Source organism: Engraulis encrasicolus, chromosome 19 (genome assembly GCF_034702125.1).
Source record: "Engraulis encrasicolus isolate BLACKSEA-1 chromosome 19, IST_EnEncr_1.0, whole genome shotgun sequence".
Taxonomy (NCBI): Eukaryota; Metazoa; Chordata; class Actinopteri; order Clupeiformes; family Engraulidae; genus Engraulis; species Engraulis encrasicolus.
Window position 1 is genome coordinate 8,083,376 of NC_085875.1, and position 19,143 is coordinate 8,102,518.

General features: G+C 44.7%; 1 protein-coding gene across 2 annotated transcripts in view; it reads left to right on the forward strand.

The window, feature by feature from the left end:
• Positions 1-14,066, forward strand: part of si:ch211-266o15.1 (zinc finger MYM-type protein 4) — a 63,513-nt gene extending 49,447 nt beyond the window's left edge. For both annotated transcript variants that reach the window (XM_063183581.1, XM_063183582.1), the window contains exons 26-30: positions 2,681-2,835; positions 4,417-4,531; positions 8,416-8,658; positions 10,383-10,518; positions 12,546-14,066. In XM_063183581.1, coding sequence (XP_063039651.1) covers positions 2,681-2,835; positions 4,417-4,531; positions 8,416-8,658; positions 10,383-10,518; positions 12,546-12,753 — 857 coding nt within the window. In that variant the 3' untranslated portion in view covers positions 12,754-14,066. The remainder of the gene's footprint in view (positions 1-2,680; positions 2,836-4,416; positions 4,532-8,415; positions 8,659-10,382; positions 10,519-12,545) is intronic.
• Positions 14,067-19,143: the final 5,077 nt, after the last annotated feature.

Here is a 19,143-nt window from a genome sequence, read left to right on the forward strand (position 1 = left end):
CAGTGGGAAGGAATACCAAATGACTGCCAAAAATAGCAGAATATTTTAACGCTATTTTCCCCTCTTCCCTTAATTTCCTCCAATTTTCATACCTCTCTTTCGCTGCCCACCCCCCATCTCTCATCTAATTTTTGCTTGCTCGCACGCTCTCTCTCTCTCTCTCTCTCTCTCTCTCTCTCTCTCTCTCTCTCTCTCTCTCTCTCTCTCTCTCTCTCTCTCTCTCCTCATCTATCTTTTTCATCTCAGAGCCATAACTCTACTCCCCACTTCTCTCTCTCTTCCCTCAGCAGGCTGCTTTTAGAGTTGGCTTTTGGATATATTTCTGTCAACCTTCCATCTAAAATCAGTGACTTACCGTCTGTGTGGTCTAGTTAAATAAATCCTTTTAAAAAATGGTCCACCTCCCACCCACAGTCTCTTTCCACAGGTGCAAGGGTTATACGGATGACTGCTGGAGTCAATAATAAGAGAAAAATAATAGAATAATAGAAATAATAGTAGATAGTAGATAATAATAGTTAGTAAGGCTGTAACGATACACCCAACCCACGATTCGGTTTGTATCACGATATATGACCCACGGTTCGATATGCCCCACGATTTCACACACATTTTTTTTTTTTTTTTAATTATTAAATAATAAGAAAATAAATTATATTATATACTTCGTAATTAATATATTTTTTGCATTTACCTGCCTGCATTAATTTTGTAGTTTTACAAGGCTGAATGATGTTGCAGATATAGGCTACCACTGCAACCTGTTCCCAGGTGTTGACATCAAAACACAACACAGAGAAATAAGGGATATTAGTTCACCAAGGAAAAAGGCTTATAAATAGGCTAAGATCTTATTTTGAGAGAGAGAGAGAAAGAGAAAGAGAGAGAGAGAGGCGGGGTGGTCAGGGTGTATGGTCATTGGCAGCTGTCTTACTTTATCAAACATTAGGCCTATCCAATTAATATCCAAACATTAAATCAACACTGGCCAAAGGAAACATGTTGTATTAAGTTAGGCTACTTAAAGAAATGCAACACTTAATTTTGATTAAGTTAAATATTTCCATAGCTTTTTTTTGATCGTGCAGCAGCACCTGCCCGTAGCCTACAATCAAAACCCGAAATGAACCTCAGTTAGTTCTCACTGCTACGTAACGCGCACGTTTTTCGTTTTGTTTTGTGGTTTGACATTTTGTCATGAGCGAGAACGAATACAGAGGCTGAAATGGAGCATGCTTTCTGCTTATGTAGGCGGTAATTTTACAATATAGACTAACGTTAAGGTGGGAAGAAATAATGCTGCCTAATATCCTGCCTATCGACCTCAACGTTCGTCCGACTTCGGGCACCTCCCTACAAGCGATTCCAGGCTGGTTTAGGCAGGCGGAGCATCTCGTGCGCTCTCTCTCTCGCGCTCTCTCTCTCTCTCCGCTCCAACGTCAAACTCCACTCGCAATACATCGCGCATGCATGAGTAAAACAAATCTTGACACGTTTATAAAAGCCTTCTTGGTCTGTTGTTCATTTGTCCTTCACCTTCCGATATTTGCCAAAGTTTGTCGTCCCACGGAGGTTGCTCAGGCAATGGATAACAACAACGTGCTGGTTGGAAGGAGCATTTTATATGAGAAAGGGGTGAATGGAACTGTTACTCGAACGTGTGCACCCTTTTTCTACTGGTCTTTTTAAGCGCATATGCAAACTCTTGCCTGTATGTTGTCTGTTGTGTTCTACACTGAGGGGTAACAACTTTAAAAGGGCACATCGCGATTCTGTGAGGAAGCTTCGCGATAGGGGTTCGTGGGTCTGCGTACCGCGATCCCTCGGTTCGATGCAATATCGTTACAGCCTTAATAGTTAGTAATACATAATAATGGAAAAAAATAGACAGAATAGGGAGAAGGATGGACCATTATACGGTCCTCCTGTGCCGTCACTGCTGTGATGCTGAAAGTGTCTTATTTAAATAAAACCTTCTTTTTCAAACGGTGCACCCTTCCCTCGTCGTCTGTCTGGTCTGCGTGGACCCATGATGGTGACGAAAGTAAATGAGAACTGTCCTTTTAAAACAAAGTCAAAGTATTTCATTTGAAGACAGCTGTCCTCTTGAAAAGGCCCACTGTTTCTGTGCACCGAATGCAAGGGCCATGATGGTGAAAGCAGTTTTATTGAAGAGGCACTATGTGACGTTTTCGTTTGAATTAATCATATTAACAAACCAATGCTTACAGTAATTAAATGGGCCATTAGTAGGCGTACAGTATGAAGATTCCATCGATCGCTCCCACTGTCTGTGGGCTGAAAACAAAGTTGCAATATCTGTGGTCACCAAGAATTAAATGAGACATACAGCATGCTTGAACGGCAGCAAGTGTTCAGAAAGATACTGGGAGGGACCAAAGAGAGTTCGTGAGAAATATTCAAAAGTGTCCCACTGTCTATCTTGTGTCTATGGGCAGGTGTTCCACTAGTAATATTCATCCTGTGTGAATCAGGCTTTAGTCTCTGGGCAGGTGCTGGGGCCATGGCGGTGAAGGAGGATGCTCTGCAGTGTAGCTCAGAAATAATGCAAAGCAAACCACAGGACAATAAAAAAACAAAAGATTATAAAATGAAGAAAGAATTTAACCTATTTCAATAAACCTAACCTGTCCTGTCCTTTCCTGTCCTGTGTGTGTAGGTGCCCGGGCCATGGTGGTGAAGGAGGACGTGTTGCAGTGCAGTTCAGCGGAGCTAAGCTATGGGCTGAGCCGGTTCATCAGTGAGGTGCGGAGGCCTGACGGCCAGCCCTACGCCCCCGACGCCACCTACTGCCTCTGTCTCGGCATACAGCAGGTGTGTAAAATCACACACACACACACACACACACACACACACACACACACACACACACACACACACACACACACACACACACACACACACACACACACACACACACACACACAGAGGCATGGCACACTTATTCATCCAGCTTTCTGAAAAATGTGGTTGGTCGGGTTAGTCTGGAAAAAAGATGCATCACTCGGTGTATAGTGTATCATTAAGAATGCCCTCACTTTTGTTGTTTTCTTAGCTCTAGCAAACTAATCCCCAATATTGCAATATTGCAGCCATGTATGGTGCTTTAAGGCCAGCTGTATGAGTTCATGGAGTTTAAAACCATCTCAGACAAAGCTTGGGTTTGGCAACCCCCAAAATACAGATTGAGTGGTTGGCAGTAGACGTGTCTTGCCACAGTGTGAAATAAACATTGTTATTGTTTTTGGAAAGCTGAAACTTCACAGCAAGTTAGAGCCCTATCAGTACTGCGTTTTGTTGGGGTAAAATTAGCCAACAACCTAACACAAAATGTCTGCAATGTACTCATGCTGACACCCCATTGGCCGGTTTAGAAATTATGTCATTAAGAATAGAATGTACAGTCATTGGCCATTGGCTTCCATACATCCATGGCTTCCATCTGTCTTCACCGAGGCTCCTCTCCAAAGCCTTGCATTCTGCACAGGAGAGGAGAGAATGGTGGATGGGGGGTGGTGGAGATAGAGATGGGATGGGGGGTAGAGGAACACTCACATGTGGTCTCGGCTTCGCTCGCGTTCCAATTGGAACACAGCCTTGGGTAGAGTAGGAGGACGTCCTACTGGGAAGGCAGGCGGTCGCCGTGCCAACATAACGCTTGGGCATGAGGGCCATTCTGCTCAGCGACAATAACAACAAAAAAAAAAAAACGCACTACTTTTTCCCCTTCTTCTCATCTTTTTTTCTTTTTTTTTTTTTGCATTGCGTTCTGCCATTTAAATTCGTATGGCAATCCATCTATCATGCCCATGCATGCTTTTGTCTTGCTCGAGTAGCCACAAAGGATGACTCACAGCTTTTGTCTGGGGTGTTTTGTCAGCGCTGGCTAACAGTGAAGGAGACGGAAGGAGATGGGGAGATGCTCCAAACAACAACAGGAATTGCATTTACATTACAATTTAAAGGACGTCTCAACTGAATTGTTTCAATTAGTGCCACTGGCCAAGTTCACTTGCATAAAAACTTGTTGAAGAAATTTTATTTTGACTCGCTATACACCCAATAGACATGTAGTAGTAGTGCATAATGAGAACACAATATACTGTAATACAACACAACATGATGAATACAAAAAAATAACAAACATGGACTGTCAGGGAGTGATTGACAGACACCAAACTAGGAAAGCTGTGCCACAATGAATAGTATGGTATGTACAAATATACTATACCGAACAGTGGTGTTGCTATGGGCAAGATGATGTGTGTTTTCGGGGGTTGGTTCCCATTTTCACCAGCAGCATGCCTAAACATGGTCTCGCCTCTAAAAATAAACGTGTTCTTGTCTCCACCTGTCCTGCTGCGGTTTCCCTGGCGGCTGGCTTCCTCCTCGCAGTATCTCTTCGACAACGGGCGCATCGAGAACATCTTCACGGACTCCTTCTACAACAAGTTCACCACCGACATCACCAAGATGCTCAAGAGCTGGGGCCAGACCGTGGAGCCACATGGTAATTCACATTAACATCAGCTGCAGTTGCTGTTACTGCATTACACTACATTACATTACACTTAGGTGATTTGTTTATCCCAAGCGACTTCAAGTTATTGCAGGGTATTGGCTACACCTGGAGCAATGTGGTGTTGGGTTCCTTACTCAGTTTTTTATAATTAATGTCACATTATTATCGCTATTATTTGTTCAATATTAATCAATATTATCACTCAGTATATCAATGTTATTTCGATTTTAAAGAAATGAACATGATAAACAGACGCTAAAAGCTCTATTCCAATTTCAAAAAGCAACACAGTCATGACTGTTCACTAGTTTTATATTTTCTACAAGGGTGTCCCATACTTTTCCGTGCTTACTCTACTGTAGCGTGGCTTCATTCTACTCCTTTATTATTACAATGATCCCATCTGTCTGGTCTCTGTCTATACGCCCGCAGTGTGTTTCAGTAGTCTGCAGGGGGCACCAAACACACCCCATACACTCATAGAGCCGTCGTCAAACACACACGTCATCAGGTTGCCATCTCTGATTGCTGTTGTTCAAACATGCATCAAACCCAGGCAACCCAGCAAGGCTCCCTTTTAAATATGCCATCTTCAATGCACTTGAGGCCTGAATCCAATCGAACTCATGTGACCTCATATCATGTTCCCTCTGTGATGTGACAAATAAGACACAGCTGTGGGTGGAAGGGGCCAAATCAGGTTTCCATCCAAGCGCCACTTGCAGGGTGACGCTGGCGTGTCGCAACCTGTTGGAATCTGTTTTTAGTTCCTCAATTTTGAAATACAATCACCCGTTTCTCTACATGCCTGAAACAAAAGAGCTAAAGAAAAGCATTTCAAACACAGCTATTTAGTTTGTATTCCATTAACGCTAATTTATTTTATATGTGCTGGATTAACAGGTCTTTTCACTATATCGTTTCAAAGAGTTTCATTTAATTTTACTGTACTCTGTGGTAGTTGACACCAAGATCTGTTTGCAAGGAGAGACGGCAGTGCTTTTTTAGGGTAATAAGGGTGACTTGCAAAATATGTTTGGATACACCAGGGAGAGGTGGCAACATAATAATCTCAGCCGCTGGCCTCAAATTGCTGCCCTGCTTTAACTCGCTACTGTGTCATCCATCCGCGTACCTTAAAAAGTGTCTGTGCTCTAATTTTTAACCACGCAACATCATTACATTACATGAACAGATGCTTTTAATGCAAAGCAATGTAGTGGAGTTCTTCAGGTACATACAGCTCCAGGCCTTTTTATTAGAATACCATGAAAAAGTTGATTTATTTCCATAATTCCATCAATAATGTTAAACTGTCATGGATTGTAGATTCATGGCCCAGTTTTTTAACTATTCCAATCATTAAATTGTTTATTTTTACACATTTTGGTCTTCCAGCTCAAAAAAAACATGAATTGGGGAATTCACATCATTAGAATATTGTAATAAAATCACAATTTTCTTCATCAAAATTTGTTTCACATCAGTGCACATCAAATCAGTTGAACTTTGGTACTTTCTACACAACATGCAATGTTCAATACTTGGTTAGGACTCTCTCTGTCTTAATATTATTAATAATAACGGCCATGATGCGTTTAACATTGAAGTCAATGGCAGAAACAGTGCATGGGAGTAATGGAAGGCCAGATATCCTTGATGCTTTGCCGTCAGCTGTTTTTGTATAGCTGACCTGGTGTCCCACACTTCACTCTTCAATATACCCTGTAGATTTCCATGCCACGTTTTGGCACTAACTCACCAGTTTAATTCTAAATAACCAGAAATGAAACCCCATTGAAAATGAATGGGGTTTTATTTCTGTTGAGTTAGAATTAAACTGGTGAGTTAACACCAAAACGTGGCATGGAAATCTACAGGGTATATTGAAGAGTGAAGTGTGGGGCACCAGGTCAACAAACAAGAACAGCTGACAGCAAAGCATCGAGGATATCTGGGCTTCCATAACTCCCATTCACTGTTTTTGCCATTGACTTCAATGTTAAACGCATCATGGCCATCATGAAGACAGAGAATGTCCTAACCAAGTATTGACCATTGCATGTTATGTAGAAAGTACCAAATTTCAACTGATTTAATGTGACCCGAATTTTGATGAAGAAACATTTGATTTTATAACAATATTCTAATAATGCGAATTCCCCAATTCATGGTTTTTTTGAGCTGGAAGGCCAACGTATATAAAAAGAAAAAAAATAATGATTGGAATAGTTAAAAAACTGGGCCATGAATCTACAATCCATGACAGTTTAACAGTATTGATGGAATTATGGAAATAAATCAACTTTTTCATGGTATTCTAATAAAAAGGCCTGGAGCTGTAGGTAAAGACACTTGAGCCATGTAGGCTGATATGCCCACCAGACAGGGTTGGGTTGTGAGTGTGAGTGTGAGTGTGTGTCTTTAAGGACAACTCTGCAGGCAGAGTTTGTTTCCAGTAGAGTATGGAACAGGTTCCAAGATAAGTTTTCCAAAATGAACACTAGACACACAAGCTGTGTTCCAGTCCATGATTATGGTTATCTGCAGGGGTTAAGGAGGTATATGTATTATTTTTTTGTAATTTTAAGGTCATATATTGTTACATAAGATATTGTTATAAGGGTCAATGGTAGCTCATGTCAAGTAGCTCATGGCAGGGTTGTGCAACCACAACTAATGTAACAACTAGTTTTTAGTGGATTTTGTGGATCTTTTTTCTTTTTCTTCATTCATTGGCATGATGACTTTGTGACCTTGCGGTGAATCTGAGGAAGACCACAAGGTCAAAACGTCATCATGCCAATGAATGAATTAAAAAAAAAATAATAATAACTTAAAGAACAAATCCATAGGAGTGTGCAAACCTTTTTTCAAAAAGTTAGCTGTGGTTGTACCACCTGACATCTGAACCCAAAAAAACATCATTGACCGATAATCATAATGGTATTTTGTAATACTGTTACGGTATACCTCCACAGAACTGCGTTATTACGTTCTAATCCGAATGCTACATTGTATATTATATATGTACTAAAGTCCTGTGGCCGTGTCAGCCGTCGGGTGCCCATCATGCTTCTCTGCACCATGTTATGTTCTAATCGTAACACTGATATATTATATATTATAATTAGGGATGTGCCAAATCCAAGATTCACTTTCTGATTCGGCCGGATGCAGCCTTGTTGACGGGGTTTGGTTTCAGTTTCGATGATCGGAGAAGGTTTTGGGTATTCGGTTTCAGATTCTGCCAAATCTTGAACAGTGGATTCGATATTCGGCAGAGCCTGTTAGTTATTGCTCACAGTTACTGAATCCACGATTCGGTTTTGGAGTCGGCCTTGGTGACTCGGTTCGGTTTCGGTGATCGGAGAAGGATTTGGTATTCGGTTTCGGATTGGGCTAAATCCTAAGCAAGGCATTCGGTATTTGACAGAACATTAAAAATCAGGATTCGGTACATCCCTAATTACTAGAGATCCGGCCGGATCCGGAACCGGATACCGGATCCTACGAAAGGGTTGAAACACATAGCCAACTCGCACACGTGGGCCCTTTTTATTACGTTGGTGCAAACTATTTTTAAGACTCATTGGCTTACTGCCACAATGCCTTCAACGGCCGCTTCCAAAGGGCTTTCAGTCCATGCAGCGATAGGGGTTGTGAAAGACTGACTGAAAAGCCTAGGCTACGTAAAAAGTAGAGATGCCCCAGATCCTGATTTTTAGGTAACTGCCGGATACCGGATCCACTGCTTAAGATCCTGCCGGATCCGGATAGTCTGAAAAACCCTATTATCCTGCCGGATCCGGAACAGGATCTTGGATCCTGTACATCTCTACTAATTACAATACTCTATTCTATATCCACAGAGCTGCTGCAGTCTCGTGTGGAGGAGGAGTACCTGTGGCAGTGTAAGCAGCTAGGGGCCTACTCCCCCATCGTGCTGCTGAGCACCATGCTGTTCTTCGCCACCAAGCTGCTGCGGTTGGCCACGCTGGCACAGCACCGGCGCCTGGCCTTCGCCCACGTCACCCGGCACACGCGCACCACGCCCTCCGGCAAGACCTCCTACCTGCGCTTCAGGATACCCGGCCTGGACCAGGAGGGCTTAGGTGAGATATGGCCCCGAAGGGAATTTGTCCTGCCTTTTGGGAGTAGAATAAACATTTGGACATAGTTTACAATAGTAAACAAAGACAAGACTAGACTAAAAAGACAAACAAAGCTTACAAAGTATATAAAAATAGAATAATAAGATTCAAATCCTATATACAATTACTGTATTACAGTTATTCTGTTTGAACTTAACTTATTTAAAAGTTGTATGCTTCTAGGCACAAAAGATGGGGGGGAGGGAAAGGGGTGTGCGCTTGACTAGTATGCCCTATTGTTGCTGTAGTACAGTGATTCCCAGCCATGGATACGTGTAGGCCTACCACTCGGGGTATCTGAAACACTGGAGGGGGTACGTGAAAGAAATGTAATAATAAATGAGTGCGTATACATGCAGTTCAGTATCCCGAATATGACGCATATCCCGGTTATGATCATATTCAGGATAAGGTTTTTATATGAGCACAGAACGTAATATCCCAGTCAACATTCTTGGCCGTTGTAGAATTCTCTTCAAATGCATGTAGCCTGGATACCAGGAAGAGCGTTCTGTGGCAAGCCCCTGTATTCGGGATAAGGTGTTTACATGCGTCAGTTTCCCGGCTTCTTTCGGAATACTCCACCTAGCATATCCCGATTTCTCAGTATCCCGAATAAGGGCTTATTCGGGATACTGAAGTGTTTATATGCTCAAACGCAAATTCGGGATACTTAATATCCCGATCATATTCGGGATACTGAACTGCATGTATACGCACTCAATGTATGGAGCATAAGGGAGGAAGAGATATAGAGCATGAGTGAGGGGCTGTGCTCATGGCATGACTGAAAAGGTTAGGGAACACTGCTGTAGTAGCCTCTGTGTGGGTGGGTAGAGGGGTGGGTGTGTTTGCCCCCTTGGCAAGACGTTTTATCTGTGCTGTAGGTACCTGTGCTTCCTTGCACCTGCACATGATAATTTAATGGTGCATCAAACTCTGCTACTCCACTCCTACTCCATTTCCTACAGCAGAAAAAAGTCATGCAAAATAACTGTCCATGCCTGCGTTAGTATTTTCTGAAGGTGTCATGCTCATTAACTGTTAAAGACTTTATTTAATTTTCCAGAGCACTGTCAATGATACTGTATAGCACAATCTAGGACAACTTTATGAGAATATATGACCACGAATGTGGAAGGAAGGAGCATTCCAAATTATATGATAATAAATATATATATAAATAATCTATATATTATCTTTATTTACTTTATGCATGTACTAATGTTGTAGAGGAAAGGTTTTATTGACATGCTCACTGAGATGCTTGACTGGAACGATGCGTCCAAGAAAAGACTGACATTGATGTATTCCCTGGCAAGCTTAGCTTGTCCAAAAATAGATGCACCCAAAAGGTTTTTGCTGGAAACATTCTGTTTGCTGTTTGCGAAACGTATGTCCATTTGCATCATCCCTGTCGGTCGCCAGTGTTTTAGATTTTGTTTAAGGTGGCTTTTGTGTGAGAGCAGGTTTTTTAATTCATGATTACTTTTCTGATTCACACACACACACACACACACACACACACACACACACACACACACACACACACACACACACACACACACACACACACACACACACACACACACACACACACACACACACACACACACACACACACACACACACACACACATTGCACACTTGCAGTAATGTTCTTTGATTTCTTCCTGTTGATTTAGCTGTGCATTCCCCATCCGCGAAGCATAAGCTGGATGAAGATGAGAACAGCTGGGAGAGTGATCTGGAGATGCCGGAGAACAATGACAATCCCCTCCGCTGCCCTGTCCGCCTCTACGAGTTCTACCTCTCCAAATGGTAATTTAATGTAATACAATGTATTATCTGCCTTTGCAATGGAATTCTCTTTTGTGATTGGCTGATGGGGTAACCATTAATTCCGTGGAACCGGTCAGGCGGCAAACGTGTGACCAAGTTAGACACGTGGGGATAACGCTGTGGAAACATGGACATCGTCTTTGGAAAATTAAATAATCACAATTTCGGCATTCCAAGCAAAGATTCAAGAAGCGTCTTAAGTTAGACGCCCCTATAGCGATGTGTCTATCTTGCTCACAATATATCTTGTTCGAAGCCACCGCCTCGCCATTAACTTTGTGGAACCGGTCACCTCGTCGGACGTTATTTTACATATCAGTTAAGTAACGACACAGTTTTATCCTACCATCCCCCCTGTCAGCATTCCAAACGAAGATTCTATGCGCGTCTAACTTAGTCGCACGCTTGACCCTTGACCGATTCCACGGAATAAATGATCACCCCATCAGAAAAGAGAATTCCATTGCAAAGGTAGATAATACGTATTATATCACATAGTATAATATAATATACATTATGTAAGTAACAACAGAGTTTTATACTACTAATACAGCTCAACGAGTCCTACCTCTTCACATGGTAATATTGTAAAATATAATATAAAATCAGTTAAGTAGCGACAGTCTTATCCTACTGATCCCCTCTGCTGCCCCATGTGGCTCTACAAGTTTTGCCACCTCGTGGTTGTAAAATAAATAATAATTAAACAAATAAAAAGTAGGGCTGTCAAAATGAATGTGATAATCGCGATTAGATTAATGTGATCAATAATTTTTAAGCGCAATTAGAGTTCCTCAATAAGTATACCAATACCACTAAGTTATAATAGTTGGTGATGACTTAACACTTAACGTGCTCATCTGCTGCCCTGTACTCCTTTACGAGCTCTACCTCTCCAAATGGTACAGTCCCCTCCTAGTGGTAATATAAATTAAAGTAGAGATACTTAATTGATCCCAAAGGAAATTAAGATGCCCAGCAGCATGTACACAATAACACACATTGCACAATATTCCACATCACACACCTTTACATGTAACAGTACACTGCCCTGCTTTGGTCATGCCCTATCCTCCCAGGCCCCTTCTGGCCGGCCATCATGCAGAATCAGCCACCTACTGCCCTTTCCTGCCCTCTCTTGCCCCGCATTCCCCATATAGCACCATTATGATTTCCATAGGGACACTAATAGGAAGTCTGTTTTAACACACAAAAACACGCACACAGAGGAAAAACGTGTTTTCCTCAGTCAAAGAAACAGTTAAAACAGACCGTTAAAAAAACGGATTCTAATTATAAAATAAAATCAATGATGCCAAAATGAAAGAAAAAAAAAATCTAGGCATTACTGTTCTGATTACAAAGAGCCTTTATTGGATATTGGCTTTGTATTGGCGAAGCTGACTACCCATTGAGGGGCTTCTGGGCCATTGGAGAGGTTTCCGACCTTGTGGTGTGGCTAAAGTGATCTTCAAATAGGCCTGCTTGTATTGATCATGACTGTTGCGTCAGTCACCTGGGACCTGGCATCGATCACGCCTTCTAGACCCCTCTCTCCTTCTGTCGTATAATGTAAAGATGGCCACTACTACTGTCTTTTTTGTCTTCCTGTCTTTTTTCTTTTATCGCTTTTCTCCTCTCTTCTTCTCGCCTTCCTCTTTCTCTTCACTTATCTTTGGTCTTTCTTTCTTTCTCTCATGTTCTCTTCAATTCAATTCTATTCTTCTCTTCAATTCAATTCTATTCCTCTCTTCAATTCAATTCTATTCTTCTCTTCAATTCAATTCTATTCCTCTCTTCAATTCAATTCTATTTTTCTGTTCTGTTCTGTTCTGTTCTGTTCTCTTCTCTTCTCTTCTCTTCTCTTCTCTTCTCTTCTCTTCTCTTCTCTTCTCTTCTCTTCTCTTCTCTTCTCTTCTCTTCTCTTCTCTTCTCTTCTCTTCTCTTCTCGTTTCCCCTTTCACCCTGGTCTCCTCTCCTGTCTTTTCCTTTCCTCTCTGCTGCAGTTCGGAGGCTGTGAGGAAACGTACGGACATGTTTTACCTGCAGCCTGAGCGGGTGGTGGATCCCAACAGCCCTCTGTGGTACTCGGACCAGCCCCTGGAGATCGGCTCCCTGGAGAACCTGCTGACGCGCATCCAGGTGGTGCGGCAGGTCTACACTGGCGACCCCGACGACCAGAACCAGCCCACCTCCACCGACGAGAGCTCCTAATTGGCTGATTTGAACTCCTCCATCTGGTCCCCCCAGCCAATCGCACAACAACATTCAATCATACCGTAGACCAGGACCAGCCCACATCCACCGATGAGAGCTCTTGATTGGCTGCGTTATCGATTGGGGTTCAAAGTTCAGCTAAAGCAGCCAATCACATAACGTCAGATCATCTGACTGGCGTGCAGGCTTCTTCTTGGCTGAACGTTGACCTGTCAGACTCATATAAGCTGAAAATGAACAGAAAATATCCTTCAGTTCTACAGTTTTGGATGATAAGTTGGGACCAGTTCTCTTTCGCAAGGCACCATTGACTTGAAGACTTTGACTGTTTTTTTGTAGCTGGACAAATCATTCATACTTGAGTCAGTTGGGAAAGCATACTGAGAGTGACACCATGGTGATGACTATAAGCTGGACACTTCTTTTATACCTGTTCACCTTTGTTAGTGTCTCTTCCTTTCTATTCAACTGTCAATACTTTCTACATCTGGAGGAAAAGTGAAAGATGTACCGGACAATTGTCGGACAATTAGCTGAAGAAAAACAAGAAACATGAGTTGCACAAAAACATTTGAGTAACCTGTGTCATCTTCAATCAAAGCTGAAATGAGAGAGCCACAAGCATTTGAAGGCGGGACCATTAATAAATAATAAAAAGACCCAATAAACTAAGACACTGCATTCTCTGTTACAGTGAAAAAGCTGCTTTACGTTTCCTCAGCAAAATAATCAAACTGATTGGTGATTTGTACTTTTGTTCATACACTTAATTGACACGATTGCTGTTCCTCATACCATCTCAGTATGTCTGTGAATCATGTATCACTATCTTCAGTTCTTTACTGAAGCTACACTGTTTGTGTAGCCAATAAGGCTATTGATTGTTTGCTTTGTATCACATTGGAGGTTAAAGAAGGCAAAGTCAGAAGAACTGACTTTGCTGCAACAGACTGCAAGATACTGCAACACACTCTTTGCCCTCTTTGGCAACTGCTCTCCAGGTAGCAGGACTCTAATGTTGCTGTTGTGTTGCGTTTGTGTGGGGTTGGGGGAGAGGTGGTGTGCCTGTTACCTGTCTGAAAGCATATGGCGGAATGTGCCTGGAAATACATAACAGTAGTTACCCCAGTAGCAGGTCTCGCTGTGACAACCTACCTCCAGCTTTAACCCTGAGTTCTGACACACCCCTCCTCTTCCAATTTACAGTTCACAGAAACTTCCTGTTCAGAAAACAAACAAAAAAACAGAACGACTGGAGCACCTCAACATAAACTCTCATGATGAAGAGAATAAAAAGTGTTTCTTTTTTATTATCAAAGTGTTTTCTCATTCTCGCCCTCTTTATCTGTGTGTGTGCGTGCGTGTGTGTGCGTGCGTGTGTGGTTGCATGCATCCATGAGGGTATACATGTGTATGTGGGTGTGTGGGCGAGGGAGAGACTAGTGACCTTTTACAATGTGCAAAACTTGAAATAGCCCACTCATTTTATTCCTTTTAGATGGGGAGCCAGCTGCATCCAGCAATAGGTTTCCCTGTTGTAAGCGATTGCAAATGCTGCCTGCATTGGCTCCTCATTTTTATCATTGTTTTCGGTCACAGTTGTGCACTGTGATAATAGTGGTACTGTTGGGACCGTGATTTGGGCTGCCACTTATAGTTACAGGTACAGGTACGCCCAATGTAAATTAAATTGGACATTATGAATTGGGCCATTTAGAAGACTTGTATTAGATTAGGATCCACTATAGGCAAATTGGCAGTCCTCCAAATCATGCTCTACTGTTTTGTTTTCGAGAGTGGGTTTTCTTTTTTGGGGCACAGTCATTTGAAGTTGTTTTTTGCACAGTCATGCACAACATAAGTCTCCGACAGTTTACAGCCACTGAGGACTATGCAGATATTTTCTCCGTCTAGCTTGCTCCACCATCGTGCAGCACACACACACCGAACTGAAGTAAGGGCCATTGTCACATTTGCTGCCATGGTAACAGAAGAGATCCATTGCTGGCACTGTAATGTGAATTGTGGAACCGTTGCTCTCTCGTAGAGAGTGCAAATATAGCGCAAATGTGATTTAGTGTGAGGTTGGAGCTTTGGTACTTTATCTTTTCTTTTTTTATTTATTTATTGTTGTTCTGTTCTCCGTTGTTCTCTTTTGGAGTGAGCCAGCAGAGCTAGACTGGTGAAGGAACAGTGGTCCTCTCTCTGCCTTGCTAGGATAATTGTGCCATTTCAACTAGATTCAAGAGGCCTTGTCTTCGCGCACACTGTCTGCATAATTGACACCGTTTTATTTGTCAAAGGATGACATTGTGTGTCATTCATTTTTCTTACTTTTTCGCTGTAAATGATGCATCTCTCTTTCCATCCTCCCTGTTCATGAGCCTCAGCTTTTAGCATGATGAACTGGCAGGATGAAGGACTGCCGGCACCGTTCTATGATGTGTAGCCTGAGCAGGAGAGAGACTGTATGTATGTGTGTGAGCGCGCTGTGTGTATTTGTACTGTATGTCTGTGTGTGTGTGAGCGCTGTGTGTGTTTGTACAGTATGTGTGTGTGCGCACTGTGTGTGTGTTTGTACAGTATGTGTGTGTGTGTGTGTACGCGCTGTATGTGTGGGAGTGAGCAGGGCAGGAGAGGAGAGCGAGGGAGGGAGAGATGGAGAGAGAGAGAGAGCGGGATGTGTGTGCGAGCGCGGGCTCAAGTGTGAAGAGTGTGAGTGTATGTGGGAGACAAATGGTAGAGATGTACAAAGAGATGTGGAGAAAAAAAAATCAGGCAGAGAGAGAGATGAGATGGTTTTGCAGTTTTTGCCATTCCCTTTCATTCTCTTTACACCTATCCATTTCATCGGGTTCCACATTAAAAGGATTAAATCAAAGTAGCCAAAAATATCCCTTTACCTGCTCACCTCACCTGCAGCGTGAGTGGATTTTTTTTGTGTGCCACTACCTCTGTTTCTTGTGGTTTCCAAATGAGAACTGTGTGTCTTCGGGGGCTGGGGTGGGGGGCATGTGGAAACCAGACCTCCTGGGAGGGTTTAGGCTGATTTCCCTTGTGTTCCCTTGTCTGAGGAGGGAGAAATGTGAGCCAGGTCACAAGCAAACCAGGGAAAAGTAAGTGAGAACAGCAGAACGATAGAGGGACAGGGAGAGAGAGAGAGTAGAGAGGAGAGAAAGACTACCAGCTCCAGATAGCCATCCAAGCCCTGAAGCTGCTTCAGAGTACGGGGGAGGGGAATGTGTGATTGAGAGGGAGAGAGAGTGAATGTCTCTGTGTGTGTGTATAGGAGGAGAGAGAGAGAGAGAGAGAGAGAGAGAGAGAGAGAGAGAGAGGTGGGGGGAGCTGACGGTGTTGAAATAAGAGTCCATTTGTCAAGCAATCAGTGCTTCGGTGGGAGTGGAGTGGAGATGCGATCGGTGAGATTGTGAGGGAATGTGAGCTCCGCCGATATGCCTGCTGCTGGACGGATGACACATTTTCGGAGCCGTTGGACTTGAGCCTGGAACTCGGGGTGCTGCTCATCTGCTGTTCTGGGGATGACGACGATTCTGGCGATCTGATTTTTTTTTGTCGCTTTTTTTTGGACAACGAATGAACCCCCTTTTTCCCGGACACTTATGGGAAGTGGATGCCCAGCACGGTGCACTTTGAGGAGGGCAGGGAGGGAGGAGAGGAGGCGCTGGAAAGTGGGGCCACACACACACTCTATACCCACCTCTAAGGTACGCAGTAATAAGGAGCTGCTCTGTTTATTTTAGCGCCGGTAACAGATACGTTTCACAGCTGACTTGCAGATCGTTTGTGTGAGGAGGACGGCAAAAACAAAAGTCTCAGTCTATGTGCGTGTGTGTGTGGTACTCTGCCTCTTTTACTGCCCAAAGGTGTGAAGCTTGCTGGATAGCAGAAAAAAAGGAATAAAAACTGGATGAATCTATTTTTAACTTTTACCTTTCACCATAATTCCCTGGTGGCAAACTGTGACATGTTTCTTGCTTTTTCTTGAGGGAGACTGTCTCCTTGGTTCTTTAAAAAAAAAAAAACATTGCAAAAAGATGCATATCATGCATGAGATCATAGATAGCTGTTGCTTCCACACTGAAGTAAAAGCCGGCTGAAAATAATGGAAAATCGAAGCTGTGTTTGCCCGGAAGTCACGCTCACCTCTCAGCGCTGACCCCTCGGCTCTCGCCGTCCCTCATCTCCTCTCAAAAGGGCTCGTGCATTTAAACTGCATCCATTTCATCTGGACTGACTGAATTGCCCCTTTAAAACGAGGGCACCTGAGTCACAGTACAGATGCTCTGAGCATGCACACACACATACACACACACACACACACATCCACACACACACACACACCTCCTACCCTGAAGTGTGCAGCCAGTGATTAGTGGATCTCCGCTGCGAAGGGATTTAAAAAAAAAAAAGAAAAAGAAAAAAAGCACCTGCTCACTCGCTCGGTTAAAGGCACACCCACACACATACAGAGAGTGAGAGAGAGCAGCCATGGGGAAGCCACTGAGCAGGCCCGGCTGTTTCCGGCAGAGCCCCTGCTGCTCCAAGAAGGGCGAGGACGGCGACGCCTTCAACGAGGACGGCTACATCCCCCAGCGCTCCATCTACGACACCATGTGCATCAACGAGCACATCGACCACGGCTCGGCCCACAGCACCCTGGGCTCCCGGGGGCAACAGAACGCCGCCTTCCCCAGCAACGGCTCCATGGAGCCCATGATGCAGGTGGACGTCTTCGACAGGCGCCTGCCCCAGGTGTCCACGTTTGGCCGCAGGCTGGACGAGAGGGTGATCTTCGACTCGCTGAAGCTGGCGCACGACGAGCAGATGCCGCGGTCGCCGGGCGGCTACGTCAGGGCGGTGTCGCCCAGCGTGTCCTGCAGCTCGGCCCCCTGCGGTGTTGGTGTTGGTGGTGGCGCCGGTGGCGGTGGCAGCGGCTCCATGACCAAGCGCTATCACCACGCCCACCAGGACAGTGGCAAGAAGGAGAACATGTGCCGCCACTCCTGGAAGGTCGTGACCCCGCCCAAATACCCAGAGTGCATTGAGCTGTCGCCGGGGGAGAAGCACCTCCTCAATCCCAATACTGCCTTTTTCCCCGGCAGCCTGTCATCGCCACGCTCCCCGCAGATATCCCCCTTCCACGGGTCGCCCTTGTCGGCTGGTGCCCACACCCCACCTGTCTTCTTCTCCCCTGGGAAGCCCTTGCTGTACCAGCAGCAGCAGTTCCACAGGCAGTCCCTGCCAGCCAAGTTCCATCCCCCGTCATCCCCCCTCTCTGAGCTGTCAGTCAGTGCCCTGCAGTACGACCACCACTACTCCCACGGCATGGAGAGCTTCACCATGGAGAGGCTGGACAGAAGGATGCTGGTGTCCACCACGACGATGGAGGATGAGGTGTTTGGAGAGGTGGAGACCAAACCTGTGGACGTGAGGAGCCCGTCTACAGGCCAGTACTCGGTTAATGAGCCAAACCCACCAACACCAGAACCAGAGAATGACACGGCACCCTTGTTGCAACCGCCAGCCACCCAGACCCAGCCTGCAGCAAGGTCACCAGTGATGATGGAGTCCACTTGGCCTCGCAGGCTGGTGGGGCGCAGGAGAACGGTGAGGCAAGGTGGTGCCACTCACAACCTGCCCATCCTCCCACCGCTTCCCTCAGTTCTGAGACGGTGCGTGACCGACAAAAAGACCCTGCCTCGCCTCTCCCCGTTTCCCGAGCACCAGGCAAAAGTGGACGTTGCCACGTTGGGGAAGTCGCCCCTGAAAGGCGGCGAGCTCATGAAGGACTGCAGCTTGCAGGACTGGAAGATCCTGAAGGAGATCGAGGAACGTAAGGGGGCGCCGTCGAGCAGCGCCCAGCAGGAAGCCCAGCAGACTCCAGAGGTCATCCAAGAAGAGGAGCTGCAGATGGAGGAGTTGAACAAGATGCCTACGGTGGTGGAGGACGAGGAGCTGGCCCAGCCCAAGGAGAAGCAAGTAAAAGCATCGGCAGGTGGCAACACGGATGAGGAGAACTGGGAGGCCGTGCTGGAGATGGTGAACAACATGTGGGACGAGGCGTGGGAGGACCAAGAGACCCAGATGACGGGCTCTCTCAGGCACTGCTGGCCATTGCTCCAACCACCAACAGGCTTCGGGGGTTCCCAAGCGCCCTCTTGCTCCAACTCGTTGGTTGGTGTGGAGGATCTGCTGGACATGGAAATGATAAATAAGGATGAGCTGAAGGATGCCAATGAAGCTAAGCTACGGGCCTTGCTGCAGCATTCAGAGTCTATCGACTCTGTGGAAAATGTCCAAACAAACATTGAAACAAAACCTGTGAAAGGAACGCTTCATGTAGTTGACAAACAGCCAGAACAGAAA